Genomic DNA, 18,927 nt, shown 5'->3' on the forward strand with positions numbered 1-18,927 from the left:
ACCGTGAACTGGGAAGAATATGAATCAAAGTCCTTCATTGGCCTTTTTGAGGTTTCAAGGACAAAGGGTGCGTCTCTGCCTGCCAGTGGTCACTACATCGCTGAGGAAGGCACCTTCCTGCAGAGATCTCACTGATCCGTGGCTCCAGGGGTTTTTCCCTCTCTGGCATTACTTTCTCCAGAGATTAGTCCAGCCTTTTCCTTTTGTGGAGAAAGAAACTGAGGCTCAGAAGGGTAAAGACTGGGGTTCTTACAGTGAGTTGTCAGCAGCTTGGACTAGAGCAAAGACCCCAAGTTAGCATTTCTTCCACCTTCTCATTCAATTTACAAACCCTACAGCAGAACTGAGAACCAGTTGCATGTCTGGCTGAGTCAGATCCTGGTTCTTTATCACCAAGCCATACTTGCCTCTCTCAGTTCTTACAGTAATTCGGAGCTTCCTAGGCCTTTCTTATTCCTGACCCAAACGAAGCTCAAAGAGCCTGACGGTTCTAAGATAGTTCTGGGGTTTACAGGGTCTAGTGGAGGGCTCTCTTCTCTGGAGCCTGGAAAACGTGAACACCGGTGAGTTACAGGCTGAGGTCCAGGGCACCAGGTGTGGCGTGGAACTAATAGTATGTGGCTATACACAGTACAAAGACCAGTGGTTCCATAGAAATTTCTATGGAGCAGCTGTGAGTTGCAGACCACAAAGACCCGCTCCCCAGAGACACAAATCAGTAGGTTTTGCATTTTTTCTTACTTCCCTCCATCCCGTTCTATTCTTCCTTTCTTCTCCCACCCCTTCCTCTCAGCAAACCCTATGGTTCCACTCCCCCACGACCATCTCCCAAATGGAAGGCAGTGGGAGGTTTAGGGCGCTGCAGATTCTCTCAGGGCCTCTGAAACAAAAAAAGAAAAAGACTGAAATAACCCTTATGGCCTGATGGGGAGCAGCCTGGAGCAGCACCTGCCCTGGGCTCCCCAGTGCCCCAGGCAGAGGTAACTCCTGGCTTCCTGCCCAACCAACCAACACACAGTAAATGAACTGAGCGGTCAGAGCGTGTGCGCATGCGTGGGGGGGGCACTTTTTTTTGTTTGTTTGTTATTGGAGCATTTTTTGAGCTGGCTGGCCGGTTGCCCCCAGGGAAAGTAACCAGTGGAGACTTGCGGTGGGGAAGGGGGGGATTTGGGGGGGGGGGAGTACAGCAGAAGGGAATCTGTTCTCCTGAGGGCTGTGTCCTCACAGAGCAGGCAAATGCGCTAGTCCCAGCTGGGACTGCTCCCACTGACAGCTGTTTGGGGGCAAAGCCCCTCCCCCATGGCAAGCTCCCTGCTGTTCTTGCTCCTGTCACCTTGGCAACCGGCTTCTTTAGGTTCTGCAAATAGAAAAGGTCCCTTATGCCCTGAAAAAGGGTGGGTTGGTTGGTGGGGGAGGGGAGTAAGGGGCGGAGAGTAGAGCCTAAGAGGTTGGGCTTCTCAGTGACAAGGGGACTGAACAACGGAGGGCAGAAGAGAGAGAGGCAGGCAGCAAGGTCCCATGGGCCTGGCCGCCTGGGAAGCTGAGTCCCGACGGAGCTGGCCACAGCTCCCGGTAGGAGGCTCGGGGGTTGGAGCCCTCATTCTAGTGGATACATTCAAGGCCTTGGGTGCACACTCAGGCCCAGAGGTGAGGAGAAACTTGCTGACCGGGAGGAAGATGCAGTGATAAAAGTGAACTTTCTGGTCATTGGAAATCCTGGGCCCTTTTCACACAATTGTGCCGCAGATGCAGGTCTTTGTTCTGTCTCCTCATCTCTCCGCGGGTCTCACGGAGGAGAGAGGAGAGAGAATTCTCAGTTGGGAAGGCCTGCCACACAGCAGCTTTGTTTGATCACAGAGGGGGGTTTGTGTCAGGGCCTGGTGATTTCTGTCTGTGATAGGCTGCACCATGGGAAGCGTGCTTGCTGATTCCAGGAATCTTGGGCACTATACTCCCCTCCCAAAGCAGCTGCCAAACTGGGGGGGTAGACACACTTTTACTTAGAGAGTCCAGTACAAATCAAAACATGCACGTGGGCCTGGTATCTAACAATTTTGATGTTAGAATCATGCAACCAGCCGTTAAAGTCATTTCAACCATCCACTGTAGGACCAAATTTAGATTACTAAGAATCTCCTCCTTATATTAGGGAAAAACCTCCACGGGTATCTATCAGTGGAGCAGTTTGATATTTTGCTTAATACTCTCCGTCACCATGGGTGTGCACGCATGCATGTGGGCGGGTGGGGGGGCAGAGAGAGATTGAGAGAGAGAGAGAGAGAGAGTTGACTTGATACACAAAGGACCTTGGAGCCACTGAGCATTCTTCTTTTCTGAAATTCTTCACCCTAGACTTGTATTACGCGAGTATATATTACTTCCATGGTTGCTGACAGCGAATAATAGTCATTACCAGTTACTGAACAACCATATTGCAGGCACTGTCCTAAATGCCTTACCTACATATCTCATTTAATCCTACCAATGATTATTCCATCTCACAAATGAAGAAGATATGGCTTAGGAAGAATAACTGTCATCCCCAAACAGTTTTTCTCTCTTTAATTGTTCAACTCGACAAATATTCCTTTAGCACCTATTATGTACCACACATAATGCCAACCATATGGGAGTTACAGAGATGAACAAGTTTAAATTCCAGTAGGGGTTGTGGAAATTTGAGTTGCACCTTGAAAAAAATGAGTACGTTTCAAGAACTGAACAGAAGGAGGATTATCTCAGTTGGCACTGGGAAGCACCCACATCCAGAGAGGCCATGTGTACATGTGACCATCTGTTCATGCAGGTGGGACCTGCTCCTCCTTCCTTTTCCCTGCCCCACTGCCATTAGTTGTCAGATGCCCAAAAGACCTTCAGCCATATCCCCGTTGTGTTTTATTCCAACACTTACTTATCCCCCAGAGGAAGCTTGTCTGTTTTTACGTTTCAGACACCTACCACCTTTCCACAGATGACTTCTCCATAGGCATCCATCCCCATCCTTACCTCCTCTCCCCATAGATGGCCACCTGTCTTTAGGATATTCCCAGTTGGATATCATCCCACCTGCATAGATATGTTTAAAATTTGGACAATTCATAAAAACAAAAACCCAGACGTCTTCCTCTATGGAAAAGTCCCCTTTCCCACTTCCTGACCGCTGCCCACACTCGTGAGGTATTCCTGTACCCCAGGCTCACAATCTCAGGCTTATTTTGGCTTCATTTTCCTTCACCAGAGAAGCAGAGTGTTATAACGGGAAAAGCATAGGCTTCTGAGTTAGACCCGGTTTCAGACCCCATCTTCGTCACTTTCTAGTTTTATGACCATCATCAAGTTACTTACTCTCTGTAAACATCAATTTCTTTATAAAACAAAGATTGTTATATTTACCACACTGCAAAGATGAATGAGATGGCCCGCAAAGGTAACCGGCACAAGTAGGCTCAGGACAGAGGCTTAACTGACCGCCGGGTTGTCCTGCTCACAATTGCTAGAATCATCTAACTCAGAAACATTATTTCTTTCTCATTTAGAAACCCTTCACTGTGTCCTTATTTCCTACTTTTTCAGGAAATACCAGTTCCTACTTTGCACTGCCTAGTCCATAGGAGAGACTCAATAAATAGCACGTTAATAGCTTCTGATAGACTGACCGACTCAGTGGGAGCCTTCAGGACACTCTTCACATTGCCCGTTGAACCCCTCGAATTGCTCATGGCTTCCTCATACAGATCCCCTGCCTCTTCTCCCCCACTCCGACCCCTTTGTGACTTACTTGACCTGTCATCTACCTTTTACCTCCCACCTTCTGGCATAATACTGCCCTTTCGTTGTCTGTCCCCCAAGATGTGTTCTAAAGGTCTCTTCAGTCTCCACTAATCCTGCAAGGCTTGCCATTGTCATGTGTGCTTACTGACGTGTTAGTCACTTGCCAAGCGGCCTTTTTTGAGCATTTGTTACATGCAAGCCGCCATGCCTCATCTGTCAAATGCATTCCGTTTTTCCTTAACCTATGGCACTGTACAAGTCACTTGGAAACCACTCTCAGTTCTTGCTTGTAAAATGGGGACACTGCCCATGTGCCTCAGAGGCTTATTATAAGGAACACATGAGGTTCAAATTATAAAAATGCTTTGAGGATTTCAAAGCAACATACAAATAGCAAGTAGTACTTCAAGACTAGCTACCATTTGTTGAGCGTCTACTAGGTATAAACCAAGACAGTGAACTTCTTTGTGGTTTAAACGTAATAGTTCATTTGATACTAACAACTACTCTATGTGGTGTATATCACCATTTACAGAACTGGAAATCAAGATTCAGAGAGGTTAAGCAATTCATCTAAGACTGCACAGCCTAAAGGTGTCAGAACCAAGATTCAAACCAGATCTGTCTGACTCTAAAACCCATGCCTTCAGCTATTTATGCTGTACTATCATCCCTCTGCCATGGGTGAGGTACTTTCTTTCTTTTTTAATGCTCCAAACTGCCTAATAAGGAATCCTGCTCACAGAGAATCTTTGGTAGTTTTGTGAGGTGGCTGCAGAGCAGCCCTAAAGACATGAAAGCGTAGGTAGACCACCATAGAATGCAGCTGGCAACCTGTTTTTATAATCCAGTTTCCTGTTACAGGGAAACTTCCCTTCACTCTACTTCCCCTCTCATATTCCTCCTAATCCTCAGCCCGTAGGGACTGCATCATGGAAAATTTATGTGGCTTTGGCTTTCGGTTTTCCTAAAAGGAGCTTCCTGTCTATGTATATCAGACTCTGACCTTGAGAGTCAGCCTCAGTTACTCCCTGAGGCCCCATCAGATGAGCACTTTTGGAGATAAGCAGCCTCCCGAGGGTGCTAGCTTCATTTGGACGCAACCTAAAATTGCCTCCTCTTCTGGTTCCTCTCCCATAGCCACCCTGGGTTCAGCTGTACAGGATGCCCTGTAGGTTCCTGAAGGCACCAGGTAGTTATACCTCCAAGTCTACCCACACATGCTGTTCCTTTTATCACCTTCCTAACTCTGAATCGTGCTAAACATTTCCTCTGGGAAGTCTTCACTGGTCTCCTCCCCAAGCTGAATCCCCTTTTCTGTGTTCTCAGTATTGTGTGCTTATCTCCCATCATAACATTTACCAAGTTAGGCTGAGAGAATCTGTTTACCAGCTGTCTTTTTTACTAAACTGTAATCTATTCTAGGGACCATGTTTTAGCCAACACCAAACATAGTGCTTGGTCTGTAGTGGGTGCTTAGTAATGTTTATTGAGTGAATGAATGGTTGAAAGGATCTTTTCACTTAACTTTCTAAACCATATAGAGTAGTAGGTAGTAAAAAGTTATGCCATTCCTCTCTCACAGGCATCCTCCTCTCGCCCATATTCCAGTAGCTCCAAACTCTAGTCAATTATTGCCAACTTCTAGAAAAATAAGTGTAAAGGCAAGCCTGCAACTTGTGACTGGGACGGATTGGGGTGCTTGCAGCTCCCATATACTTTGGGACAAGAGTCCCAGCATTTCTTGAAGAGCGAGCTGTTTCCTGCAGACTTGAAGCTTTGAGACCAATAGAGATCCATTACTAATAAGTTAACAGTGGCTGCAGTGAAGGGGGCATGTCAGGAACCCCTCACAGTCAGCCCTCCCACTTAGGGGACCTCGATCCTCTTGTTGCTAACAACCAGCCTTTTGGAAGCAGTGAACTAGCCTCTCAGAAGAAGGCAGTTCAAGGTTAGAGCACCACACCATTGCCTGGAATCTCTCCTTTTAGCTGGGCCCCAATTCATGCAGGCCGCAGGCCTGCCCCTCCTCTGCTCCATAACAGAAAGAGCTGATGAGGCCTTCCAAAGCTATGGCAGAGATCCCTTTTGTTCCTTAGAAGCCATGAACTTTCCAGCAGCAAGGCATGGGGGAGCCAACGTGGGTGCAAGAAAGAAATGAAGCTCCTGGACCTTAGGAAAAAAATAAGAAGAAAGGTCCAGAGAGATTTCTGTGCATTAATGTTTCATAAACTGATGTGCCATCCTAGCTATAGGGACGAGTGGCATGGCCTCTTTGGTATCATGGCTTCAATGGGAAATGCCTTCTTTCACCACCCCAGACTGAGCTGGGAGGGCTGGAGGAGGGAGAAGAGTCCACTGATCTTACCACGATCAGCAGCAGACATTTGCTAAGCATCTACGAACGGGTAGAGTGTTATGTTGGACAATGTGGAAGGTAAAACAAACATAAAAACCTTCCAGTTAAATTAAAGCACATCTTTTAATTTAAAAAGTGAGAAACATAAGACATGTCTTTGACTCAAAAGCCATATCATTTGGTTGGATAGACAGGAAATAAACCCACAAAAAGAGGAAAGTAACCCATTTAATTTAAACTAAGACACCACTGATTATAAGATTCACCATAATTTTTTAACTCTAAGAAGGAAAAGCGCTGCCAATTAAACCAACATCATCAACTGTATACACATCCCAATGGAGAAGATGTTAAAATGGGGGGCATAAGAATCAATTCTTAAGAATCAGTGAAATATATATACAAGAGAATACACGTTACATCACAAATGAATCAAACAAACGAAAGCATTCAGGAATTCTCAGGGGAAAGCCATCACTGAGGGTTAAGGCAAAGAGGGAGAAAACAGGAGCTGAGCCTGGGCCAAAGAAGCTTATGCCTTAGATCACTAAAGCAGAAGGAGGGCACTCCAGAAAATGGAAGCACCGAAAGTCAAGCCCCAACGTCACGGATGTGATGTTTCACAGACAGTGAGCAGAGTAGTTAGGGTAGGTTGAGGATTCGTGCAGGAACGTAGTGAGCAGAGGTTGGACAGGAGGAGGGTCTTCAAGAAACCAGAATGCCGATGAAACCCAAATGGTCTGTGGGGCTACACCCATCCCATCCGGTTCCTGGCTCTGGAGAGGACAAGTTTTGTGGGACAAACAAGCTGGAGCTCCACTATGTTGTCATTCACTCATTCATTCATTCATTCATTCATTTATTCAGTAGTTCTATCTACTAAATGCAAGGTGCTGTGGAGGAAACAAATAAATCGCATCAGTTCGGCCTACTAAAGGAGATAAGCCATTTACTGAAATAACTACGAGATTGGCATCATCATTACCCCCATTTTAAAGATGATGACACAGGTACAGAGAGGTCACGTAACTTGGCAGCATCCCACTGCTGGTCAGTGGCAGAGCTGGGATTCAAATGCCAGCATTTTGACCCTAGAGCCCACACTGCTGGCAAGGCTGCGTCTCTGAGGGCCGTGCAAAGCAGAGACCTCAAAGCAGCTCGGAGAAAGCGCAGGGAAAGAATGACAAGGAGTTGATTGGTGACACTCTAGGTAGTGTGAGATAAAGCATAAGCTCCGTCCAGGGGACAGTGAACAGTAAACATTGCTTGGCTCAAAGAAATAATAAAAATTAAAATGTTAGTTTATGTTGTAAAAAGGTCTTGAACACCAAGGCTCCAGCCAGCCACAGACAAAAGAGGGCCCCTGATGGCTTCTCATCAGGGATCAGATCTCTGCACCAGAAAGGTTGATTTTCAGTCATCCTAAGGTGGATCACAGAGAGAAGAAGCTGCAGTCAGAAAGACTCATTAGGAGGTTATTGCAATATTTTAAACAAAAGGACTTTCGACCCAGCACAATGCTGGCGTTAAAACATGGTACTTGCTTTTCATTAACCTCAGAAGGTTAAGGGTGTATACTCTACCAAAAATACCTTGGGGTCTTTGACCTATGAACTTACCTAAGCTTTCATGAGCTTTGTTTCCAGCCTTGGCATATACTAGCATCATTTGTTCTAAAACAATTGCCTTCGGTTCCCATGAGCCTTACAGGGTGGGGGGGAGAGTGGGATAGGAGGACTGGCACGGATAGAGAGCCAGGAGGCCAGCAGTTGCCTTTCCCAGTCTTGGTAAACAAATGTGTATTGTCCCTAACTACACTCTTTATGTTATAGAGGTCTAAAACCGTTTTCCTCACTAACCTTTCTTCATTTAAATCCGGAATTTTAAACTATCTTCCTGTGATAGTCACCCCATCGAGTTGTAAAGCTGGAAGAGTCTTGTGTGATCACCTGGCCCAAACCTCTTGTTTCATAGATAATACTGAAGCCCTGAGAAGGCAAAGGACCTGTCTCAGGCCACACAGTCAGCGAGTAGTGGGACATGCCTCCAATCCTCTCAGCTCCTCTGACCTTCACCATCTCCAGCTCTCACGTCAGATGGGCAGCCCCTAGAATGACTGTTTCCAAGCCAGGAATACATGATTTTATAATAAGGGAGAAAAAGTTTTACTTGAGTTGCAGTAAGGATGCCCATCATTCTGCAGATCTTTTGGCTGCCAGAGCCTAACGGCACAGCGTGGCATCTTCAGTATCTCTCAGGTGACTTCTCAGCAGTTTGCCTGATTGACAATGTTTGCCTGGTTGTGAAGTTATGAGCTATTCAGTGTGGAATTAGAAGACAAGGCTTAGGTTGGGGTCAGGGGCAATTTATAATCACCAAATGCCTGCTGGCAATTTCCACTTGGACGTTCCACCATCACCTCGAACCCAACACATTTTTCTCAAACCCTCATCACCATCCAAGTTTCCCTCTTCTGTCATTGATTGGCATCCACAGTGTAGCCCTGTGGGCCGTCCATGTTCCCTCTTTTTCTGCCCACAATAGTCAGTCACCAAGGACCACTTCGTTTTTCCTTAATGCCTCTTATTTCTGTCCTTTCCTTTCTATTCCTCTTGGTGTTCTGCTTGGGATTCCCTGTTGGGCTGGGATGAGATAGTTGGAAACTTGCATGTAAATGGACGAAATTCAAGAAGGGACCTCCCTTACCTCAGTTTGAAATCTGCTTACTTTGCACCTGTAAGCAGCACAGTATCCTTTTAAAATGTTAGCTCGGGACCCAGAATTTGCCTTCATCCTCATCGGGCCCGTAGCCTTCGGTTGTAAAAATCCATTTGTGAGCTTCCTGCTGTGACCCTTGGTGCTTCTCTCTGCTGGCTCTCCAGCTGTGGAAGTCTCTGTGCAGGGCCACTTTTAGGCAGAACAGATTTAGCTGAGCTGTCCTCATGCTAAGCTGGCCTGGATGCCACTAGACAGAGTGAGTTAGGAAAGTTGATCTCTGGGCTGAATTTCTTGACTCCCTCACTGTATATAAGGCATGAGTTAGAAGCTGAAGGGATTACTAAAAAGTGTAAGAATCCTCACCTCAAAGAGTCTGTCTGGTTAAAATGAAAGAAGAAAAGCCTAGCAGCAATGGCTGCAAATGAATTCCACTCCAGGACAATGAGTTTGCTTACTTAACACCCATTAATGCCAGGCACGACGCGAGATTCTGGAGAAGGAGATGTGTGATAGTTTTGACCATAAGGGGTTCATAATCCAGAAGAGAAGATAGCTAAGAAACACGTATAGCGCACTGTGAACACGTTGTTATGATAAAGGTAAGCTCAGGATACTTTGAGAACCCAAACCAGGACTGAAATAATAATTTTAATTATAGCTAGAAATGATGGAACCTGGCTGTGTGCCAGGCACTGTGCTGTGCACATTATGTCATTTTTCTCCCATTTTATTAACATAATTTATTTCTTATTTCATCCTTACAACCACTTTCTGGGCAGGAACTATTCTTTCCAATTTTTAGATGAGGAAGCTGAGGTCTGGAAAGGGTAAGCACCCAGCCCCAGGTGCCCCAGTATGTAACAGAAGGAACTGGTCCAGCCCTGGTCTGCCTCCTGCCAGAGTCTGAGGACCACTGTGTGCAACTGGCATTTCCGGGAGGAGGCCAGCCTGCACAGAGCCAGAGGGTGACTGAGAACCAGACAGACAAACCTGGCTTGGGCGATGGGAAGCTGCACGTGTTGCAGGCATAGAGAAAAGTGAGTAAAGGGCATGGAGGAGAGAGCAAACGCGGTGCACTGGAGAATCCAGTGTTTCTCAGAACAGCAGGAATGATCAAGGAAGGCTTCACAGAGGAGGTGAGTTTTGCATTGGGCTTTGAGGGATGGCCAAAGGCCTAATGTTTCAGCATAGGAAGAAAGCAAGAAAATGGAGAGAGAAAGTTGGGTCATGGCAGTGACTAGGCCGGGCTCCAGATGAAAGATGAAAGCAAGAGAACCTGAGTTTAGGAAGCCTTCTTTATGTGGATGTACAAGGGGTACAGGGGTACAGACATAGCAGAAGATGAGGTCAAGCCATGCCACCTAACCTGGCCTTTTCCCCTTCAGCCTATGCTCAGCTACAGCCACAACAGCTCCTGTCGCAGCCATCCTCAAAGCACCTGCAGCCCCAGTTTGTGATCCAACAGCAAGCGCAGCAGCAGCAGCAGCCACCCCAGCAGTCACGGCCCGTACTCCAAGCCCAGTCCCACCCCCAACTCGCCTCTGTCCCTCCGAGCGTGGCCCTGCAGCCCAGCCCCGAAGCCCACGCCATGCCGTTAAGCCCAGTTACGTCCACCCTGCCTCTCCAGTGTCCCACTGCCAACCTGCACAAGCCTGGCAGCACTCAGCATTGTCACCCTTCCATGCCGGACATGGGGCCTCACAATGGATATCCCGAGGGCCTATCCCACACCCCTCAACGCAGGTTCCAGCATGCCTCAGCTGTCATCTTACAACTACAGCCTGCTTCACCAGTGGTGAGTAAGGCGATCCCAAGGTTCAGGGCACAAAAGGAGCAGGGGGTGGTGGGGTACACAACTCCGGCAATCCCACAGCCCCCATTTGGCTGTGTTTCTGGGTGGGCTGAGTGGTGAAGTCCTCTCTGGGTATTCCAAGAAAGAAAAGGGGCCTCTCTCTAATTTGGGGCTGGCTGAATCTTCATGTCCTTGCCTTCTATCCAAGCTCCACGGAAACAAGGGACGTGTCCACAATGTAAAAGGCAAGTCAGTCATGAGCAGAACATCTCTGTCCTGTCCCTTAACAGCCACAGCAGTGCCCCCCAGATGACTGGAAGGAAGTGGTACCTGGGGAGAAGAGTGTGCCTGAGACTCGGTCTGGCCCGTCGCCGCATCAGCAAGCCATCGTCACTGCCATGCCTGGTGGCCTGCCTGTACCCAAGAGCCCTAACATCCAGCAGTCCCCAGCTCACGGTATGAAGTGTAATGGGGCCCTTGGAAGAAGGGAGATAGTTGCCTTGCTTGCCATCCCCTGGCACACTTCACTTGGACATCTAGAATGGGAGCAGAAACTATTGTCCAAAGAGGCAGCAAGGAAGCTGGGTAGGTAGAAACAGGGAAAACGAGATGAACCAAGGATAAAGACCCAGAAGGTATGAGGATAAAAGGGGAGAGCAAGAAAAGGAGACTTGAAAGTTCTAGGTCCAGACGCTAAGGCTTACATGTCATTGTTGTCAGATGTATCTACGTATACATATGCCAAGTTGAGAGTTCAGGCAGGTCTCCAGTTGTCTCAATTATCTGCTTCATTTGGTATGAGAAGAAGTTCTTGAAATTGGAAATATGACAAGATGGCTGCATAGACCAAAATAAGGGAAATGCCTAGAGGAAGGAGAAGGAGATTCAGAGTGAGTTCAGCTCATGGAAAGCATCTTGGAAACAACAATGCTCAGCTCTGGGAGCCCCATCTGTCTGCCTGTGAGTGCCATGGCAAGTGGACTTTTCCATGACCTGGGTTTCAGGAGGCTCTGCTGGATCCCTCCATCCTGAGGGGAGAGTCACAGCAGTATCTCTGCCTTTGCAGCAATCCATTTGCTTTCCTTCCCCTCTCTGCCATATCTTGGCCCAGATCTCAGTGACATTCTGAGCCATGGACCACCTACAACTCAGGAAGGCAGTTCCAGTCATTGGACTGTGCTGGGGTAGGGGTGGGGAGAGCCGAGAGAAAGAGAGTTTGGAAACTGAAGAAGGAGAAATGAGAAGAAAATTACTTTAGGACAAAGGAGGGGGGTTATATATGTCCTTTAATGAATGGAGGATGGGATCAAGGAAAAGGGAAAAAAATAATATGGAGAAAGAACATTCGAAAAAGTAAAAGACAAGAAAGAGATCATCCATTTTCTTGGCACACTTGCAAGATAAGGGGTTCACCATTTTTGAAAAGCAGCCATTCCATTGTGGAATTTCTCTGATTATCAGAAAGCCACTCTTCAAATTAAGCCAATCTGCCGTCCTGGAACTTCCACCACTGATTGTGATTCTGTCTTGTGAATTGTAACAGAATCCATGTCCTGTAGTATTTATAGACAGTTATGTCTCTTTCCTTTCCCTCCCATGAGAGAGAGAGAGAAAGAGAGAGACAGAGAGAGAGAGAGAGAGAGAGAGAGAGAGAGAGAGAGAATCTCCAGACTAATTATCTGCGAGTTTTTTTCATTTTTCACCTATCACATGTCAAAACCTTCCATTCCCTCCATCCTGGTCATTCTTGTCTGGTCATCGTTCCACCTTTTCATTAATTCTCTGAAAGTGTGATCCTCAAAATTAAGCACATTAATTCCAAATATAAAAAGCCACTCGTCACCATAGGAGGGCACCTGGACCTAGCTAGCTTTATAAGCCCTTCAAGGGGCAGGACGATTTCCAATATCTGCATGATATGGTAGGGAGGAACAAAACTGTGTTGAACACCTACTATGTGCCAAGTACTGTTCTAAGTTTTCCTTTAGTTACTCATGATAGTAACCCTGAGAGAGAAATTGTCCCCATTGTTCAGAGGAGGAAATGAAAATCTCGAAGAGCCTCCAGGTCACAAGGCTATGAAAGGGCAACACCATGACTGGCTCTAAGTATAACTCTGTCACCTTCCTTCGTCAGGACATTGTACTCTTGGCTCCACATATCATGAATTTAGCCCATAGGTCCAGCCTAGCAAGAAAATAGTAATAGTTAATAGCTAACATTTACTGAACTCTCTCTGCCAGGCTTTACATGTATTTCTTCATTTAATCCTTACAGTAACCTTCTGAAGTAGGAACCATTTTAAAGATAAGAAAACTGAGGCACAGAGACACTCCGTAAGGGGGCAGGAATGTTTCATATCTGAATTTTGTTATTCATCATATTAACTCCTCTGCTTAACTTTGCCATCTGTAAATTATATAGCATGTTTTCTCGGGTCTATCCCATTTGCTGATAGAAATATTCAATAGGACCCGTACTGAGCACTCATGCCCTGTCTGCAGGTTGGTGATAATCAACATTCTTTGTTCAAATATTTGTTATCGACAACCCCTAAATGAACCCACATTCGCCCACCTTTCTCTCTCTTATTTATAAAGCTCTCAAAAATCTCTTCCTGAAATCTAATCAAGATGATATACACAGAACAATCACTGCTCCTGAAGTACTATCTCATGAGAGAAGTAAGTTTTGCACGGTGGAAACAATTGTCAACTACCTAAGACTTAACTGTATATCCATTCTGTACATGTTTGAATGCCTGTTCTGTGCAAAGCACTGTGGGATGGTAGGTAATACAAAGAGAAATAAGGTCTGTGCCCATCCTTCAAGGAGCTTAAGGTCTACTAGGAAAGATGAGAAATGAACAGAAAAAAAATGTATAGTAAAAACTAAAATGTGATAAATGCCATAGAAGGATTATGGGTAAATGCTATAAGAGGGAAAAGTTATTACCGAGTAGAGATTATCAGGATAGATTGCAGAGAGGAAGTGGCATTGTTCTAGAGCAGGGGTTGTCAAGCTGCACCCCAAGGGCCAAATCCGGCATATCACCCGTGTTTGTACAGCCCAGAAGTTATTAATGTTTTTCACATTTTAAGATGTTTAAGAATCAAAAGAAGAATAGTATTTCATGATACATGATAATTATATGAAATCCAAATTTCAGGGTCCATAAATAAAGTTTTATTGGAACACAGCCACACTGATTCATGTACGAGTTATCTGTGGTTGCTTTCCTACAGTAGCGGAGCTGAGTAGTTGCAACAGAGACCCGATGGCCTGCAAAGTCTAAAATATTTACTGTCTGGTCCCTTACAGAAGAAGTTTGTCGATCACTGTTCTTGAGTCTAGACCTTGAAAGATAGGTAGGACCTGGACATACAGTGTTGAGCATTCCAGGAGAAAGTAGTGGAGGTAAAGGTAGGGAGGCAGGAAAGTGTGGACATAGAGAGAAGGTGAGTAGTCGATCCCATGTTAGCTTCATTTATAAAACGTTAAGTGTAAGAAATGCAAAGGCAGAAAGGGGAGGAAATGTGAATATAAATGAAAGAGAGCTTTAAAATTTTGAAAAATACTAGAGATGAAAGAAGAAAGGGAATGAGGAAGAGAAAGGGAGCGAAGTAGACAGTCAAGAAATATAAAATAAATGTAAAATGTGGAAACAATGGAAAAGGGATGAGGCTGGCCTGAAGGGGAAAGGCGGGGGTGGGTGGATATGAATGCTAAAAAAAAGGCAAGACAATGGGGAAATGTTGGGAATAGAGAGAAGCCAAGCCTGGAGAGATTCCTGCTATCTTACTCAGCCTAAAGCCTGGGGGAGGGGGCAGGGGGTAGGAGTACTCGTGAGTCATTTTGTACGTCTTTTGTAACCCTGCATCATTTTGTATGTCTTTTGTAACCCTGCATCTAGCATTATCTACTGAACGAATGTGCTTTGCCACAACAATTCAGTTTAAACCAGTGTACTTTAAGAAGTCACATTTATTGGGCTCCAACTGTATGCCAGGCACTACCGGCAATTAGTATGTCCTCAGTTAACCTTTACAATAAGCCTAAAGAGTAGGCATTATCCCCGTTTATGGAGGTGTAGCTGGGTCTCTTGGGTCATTACGTAACCTTTCTGATCCTCAGTTCCCAGTGGAGTGTATAATGACTACTCGTAAGGTTATTGTGAGCACTGAGAGTGCGTGCATGGAGGTCTTGACACATATTAAGCACTCAATTGCTGGTGGTCGTTATTATTGCCTCTGAATTGGCCGAGGCGGGAGGCCCAGTCCTCCACGCCACTGGGGACTTTTGACGCGGCAAGGGCAGACACTCTCATGGCGTGGCGTTCGCCTCCCAAACCTAAACCTGACCTCCCTCACCTGCCGCAGGCCCGACTGCGCCTTGGGGAAGGCCCGGGGCGGGGCCAGAGCCGCCGCACAAAGGAAGCGCGCGGCCGGGCTTCCGCGCCGGCGCCCCGCCTCCTTGAGGCCCCGCCCCGCACGGCCCAGGCCCCGCCCTGCGCCTCACCCCGCCCCCGGCGGAGGCGGCCGCGGGAGCTCTGCCGGGACGCGCGGCATTGTCTCCGCGGCGGCTGCAGCCCTCGAGCGCCAGCCGCGCGCGCGCAATCCGGCCGTTGCTCGCGCCCCCGCTCGGCCTAACGCCTCCGCCGCTCTTTGTTGACGCCGGTTAGGCCGGTGCGGTCGGATGCGCCGCGGCAGCCCCGGGCCCCGGCTCGGAGGCTCCCGGCGGAGAGGAGGCGGCCCGCCCGGGCCCGGGACCCCGCGCGAGGCGGCGCCCGGCCGAGGGGCTGAGTAGGCCCCGCCCGGCCAGGCCCAGCCGGGCCCTGGACAGGTCAGTGTCCGTGGCGGGGGAGGGGTTCTCGCCAGCAGGGAGTCGGCGGCCCGCGCTCGTCGCGCTGGAAACCGGGCACCGCCCTCTGGTGCCACTCACGGCCCGGGCCTACCCGGCTGCCAGGCCGTGCCAGCCCGCGACTCGCCCTCGGCGCCGGGGAGGTGCCCCGCGCCCGCCGAGTCCGGGACCCCGCCGGCCCCGCACTGCCCCGGAAGCCGCTGTGTCACCCGCGGCGTGCCACCCGCTTCCGTGCGTCCCCGGCCCGGCGTCCCGTGCACCCCTCCGCCGCCTCTGCCCTCCCGGGACGGCGGTTTTCCCGGAGACGACCGGCCCGTGTAAGGGGCAAGGCTGCTGCGCACCAGCGGCAGGGGGACGTCTGCCTTGCGGGGCCCGCGGCTTCGCTGGAGTTTTGTTTTTCATCTAGTTCAGTCTCACGAGGTTTTTAATTGGATGGAAAGAGACAAGCTGTTCTGGGTCTGTCCTCTCTTCCATTTTTAGGAGAGCAGAAGCGCCTTTTCTCTCCCGTGCCAAATGCAGGTATACTGTATTGTGGATTCTTTACATTAAAATCGGGATTTTGAGGTTATCCGTTTAAATTGAGGCCCACAGAGGGGATAATTTGCCCAAGGTCAGGTTGTAAACTAACGGTGAAGCTACAGTCCGAACTCCTGTCCCCCCTGCACACTCCAGGCTGGACACCAGTCTATGCCCGTGACACCCTCCCCCATCCCTCCCCCACCCCGGCCTGAACAGATTTCACTGACATACTTTCAGTTCTGATCAACTTTCCTTTTCTTCCTATCCAATACCTAGGATGTTTACCTTCTTCCTGTGCTGTCTAGTCTTTTATTCTTTTCCCTGCTTCACGAATCGGTGACAGCTTTCCCCTCCTGTATCTCCCATCCTAGATCTGTAATCCCCTCTCATTAGCATATTGGGCCCAGAGGCTCCCTTGTTGTGAAATAAGCTACCGACCTCAATCCACCACCATATGTCCTCGATTTTTCTAGGACAGCCCCAATTTAAAATACTCTATCCCGTTGTCTGTCAGCACAAGCATCTCGATTTTAAGTTTAGAAAATAATGTCACTTTAACCATCTAATTTAACCATCAGCCTTGCTGTCCTGGCCTTTTCCAGCCAGTCGGCTCTGGGGCATAACCGGGTAATCCAATTATTATTCACCTGGGATTTTCCTTCCCCTCCTGAGTCAAGCCAAAGGTTGGAACTGTCAGGATTTCTAGGTGAGTCTGAAAATTACAGGCTAATTAGGCAAGGAAATTCCTTCTTACTCCTTTATTTCTGCCCCCCTGCCCTCCCCATCTTTTATTCCAGTACAAGGCAGCACACTTGTGGTCGTGGCTGTTGATTAGGGCTTAGGTTTAGGTCACAAAGAATGTAGGCCCTTCATAACATTTTTGACTGTAGAATAAAAATAACTTACTGTGTTGGTTATACGGCAAGAGATCCTGTCTTAAGATACTTGCACAGCTAAGTAGTTTTGGTTTCATTCAGATGTAAAACACCTTCATTTGGCTTCTGCTTTATATAAAGCACTGTCCTCGGCACTGTGGAGAAAGAATATAAAAATGATTTTGCCACACAGCCCCCAACATCTGCATCTATATTTGGAAATATGCACACTTTTGAATCAGCTGATAAACTTTTCCACTGTTTCTGTACCTAAGTTCCAGTCCCTGCGAGGCGGGAACCAGAGCTGGTTTGGCTCATTCACAAGGGCTGGCTTGTTTCACAGAGGGTCCAGCAGATGGATAGTGGTGTTCTTTTGGCACCTGCCTTTTCCAGGCCCTCTTCATCACGTGAGCTCTGCCTTTCAGCCCACCCAAGATCTGTTTCCAGGCTTGTCCATACACACTGAGAAGAATAGATGCCTTTTTTTCTCCAGCCTTAATCTTGAGAAAGTAGGTAGTTTCTTAGTCCACTTTTGTGTTGTTCTTGAGTTGGTTTCTCAGTTGTCCAACTGCGTTTTCATGAGCAATCTCCTGTCCTCGTTCCCCTCTTCCTTTTTTTTTCTTTTTTAGCTGTTGTTTTATTGATAATGTGGCACATATATGCTTATTGACTGTTGTTATTTCATCATGTACTCACCCCCCAGCTCTTTCCATGTCTCTTTCAGGTCCTGGCTTAATTTCTAATTTACCTTTCTTTGTCAAGTACATTCTCTCTCTCTCTCTCTCTCTCTCTCTCTATATATATATATATATATATCCACTTTCCTTAAAATAAAGGAATGGAAACTCCAGCTCTTCTTTCTGTCCCAGTAATGATTCTCCTGGCTGTAGGTCTCTTCAGCCATCTGCGTTTCAGTGGAGGGTAGCCTTTTTGGAAGGTGTTATGCTTCTCCAGACATACCTTCTCTGTCACTCACTTTCTAGTCTAAACCGATTGACCCTAAGACTTCTCTTCCTGCCACCAAGACCCCTTCCCCCATCTATGACCCTGTGCCTGTTACTTGCCCTGGCTCAGCCCCAGAATCCACTCTTTTTCAGACCACATCCTTTTTCCTGCCTTACTCATTTCCTGTCTCAGATACTTTGGATCCCTTGGTTCTGCTTTTTCAGAGGGAGAGAGAAAAAACTAAGAGGAATAAATGGATAGGTCATCTTACAAAATTGAACTCTTCTTGCTTCTGGTCTTGCATGCTCTCACATAGCTTGTCCCCTCCCTAGGTTTTCTTATTTAAAGAAAACAAAAAACAATTACTGTCTCAGAGTCAAGAACCTCTACCTGTGAGTTCACGAATGTTTTTTTATCTCTATTTTGTCCCTTTGTGAATGTATGAAGAGAATGGCTTGACTGTCCTCATCCTCTGAGTCTCCGCCCTCACGCCAGGCATTCGGTAACCATTTGCCCAATAAAGTTCATCCACTTCCTGTCAAAGTCCTTCGCTGCAGATAGCATGGAGCAGTAAGCCCAAATAAAAATTTTAATTTAAAAAACTAGGAAATAGGTTGGTGGTTCTGTTCCATGTTAGTATGATGTTTACCAAGGGTTTGGTTTTCTCCCCCTCTTCTAGAGTCAATCTAAACTTATGTTAAAGTTCTCCCATTTAATATCCAGAAGATTGAGTCCCACCCACAAAAGATTATCTTCTGAAAAGATACATCTACTAGAGATGAGAGTAGGGAAATAAGAATAAGGAGTCTTCATAAATGATAGGTTCTCTTTTATTCCTTTTATGCCATTTTGCAACTGGAAGATGAAGATGATGGTTTTCTGTGATCAGGAGGAATCTCACAAAAGTGTTGTAGAGAGATACTTTTGTGTTTTCCACCCCCATGGAAAAGCAGGGTGAGGACTGGCTGCGTTATGCAATCAACTCTGATGAGTCCTTTGTGCCAGTAACAGAAATGACTCTGCAGTGATTTAGCAACTTGTTTGATGGAAATCAAAGCTGGACTGCCCCTCAAGGTAGAGGTTTGAAC

The 18,927-nt window shown here is 47.1% G+C and overlaps 1 protein-coding gene across 6 annotated transcripts in view; it reads left to right on the top strand.

Annotated features, from left to right (window-relative positions):
• The window catches only part of PHC2 (polyhomeotic homolog 2), a 95,622-nt gene that overhangs the window by 57,127 nt on the left and 19,568 nt on the right, over nucleotides 1–18,927 (top strand). For 5 of the 6 annotated variants that reach the window (XM_081057166.1, XM_081057168.1, XM_081057165.1 and 2 more), the window contains 2 exons: nucleotides 10,234–10,643; nucleotides 10,931–11,096. In XM_081057166.1, coding sequence (XP_080913292.1) covers nucleotides 10,234–10,643; nucleotides 10,931–11,096 — 576 coding nt within the window. Of the gene's footprint in view, nucleotides 1–10,233; nucleotides 10,644–10,930; nucleotides 11,097–15,342; nucleotides 15,483–18,927 lie in introns of those variants that run through there. The other variant, XM_081057170.1, reaches the window with a different exon arrangement.

This window comes from Rhinolophus hipposideros (assembly GCF_964194185.1).
Source record: "Rhinolophus hipposideros genome assembly, chromosome: 8".
NCBI classification, from domain to species: domain Eukaryota; kingdom Metazoa; phylum Chordata; class Mammalia; order Chiroptera; family Rhinolophidae; genus Rhinolophus; species Rhinolophus hipposideros.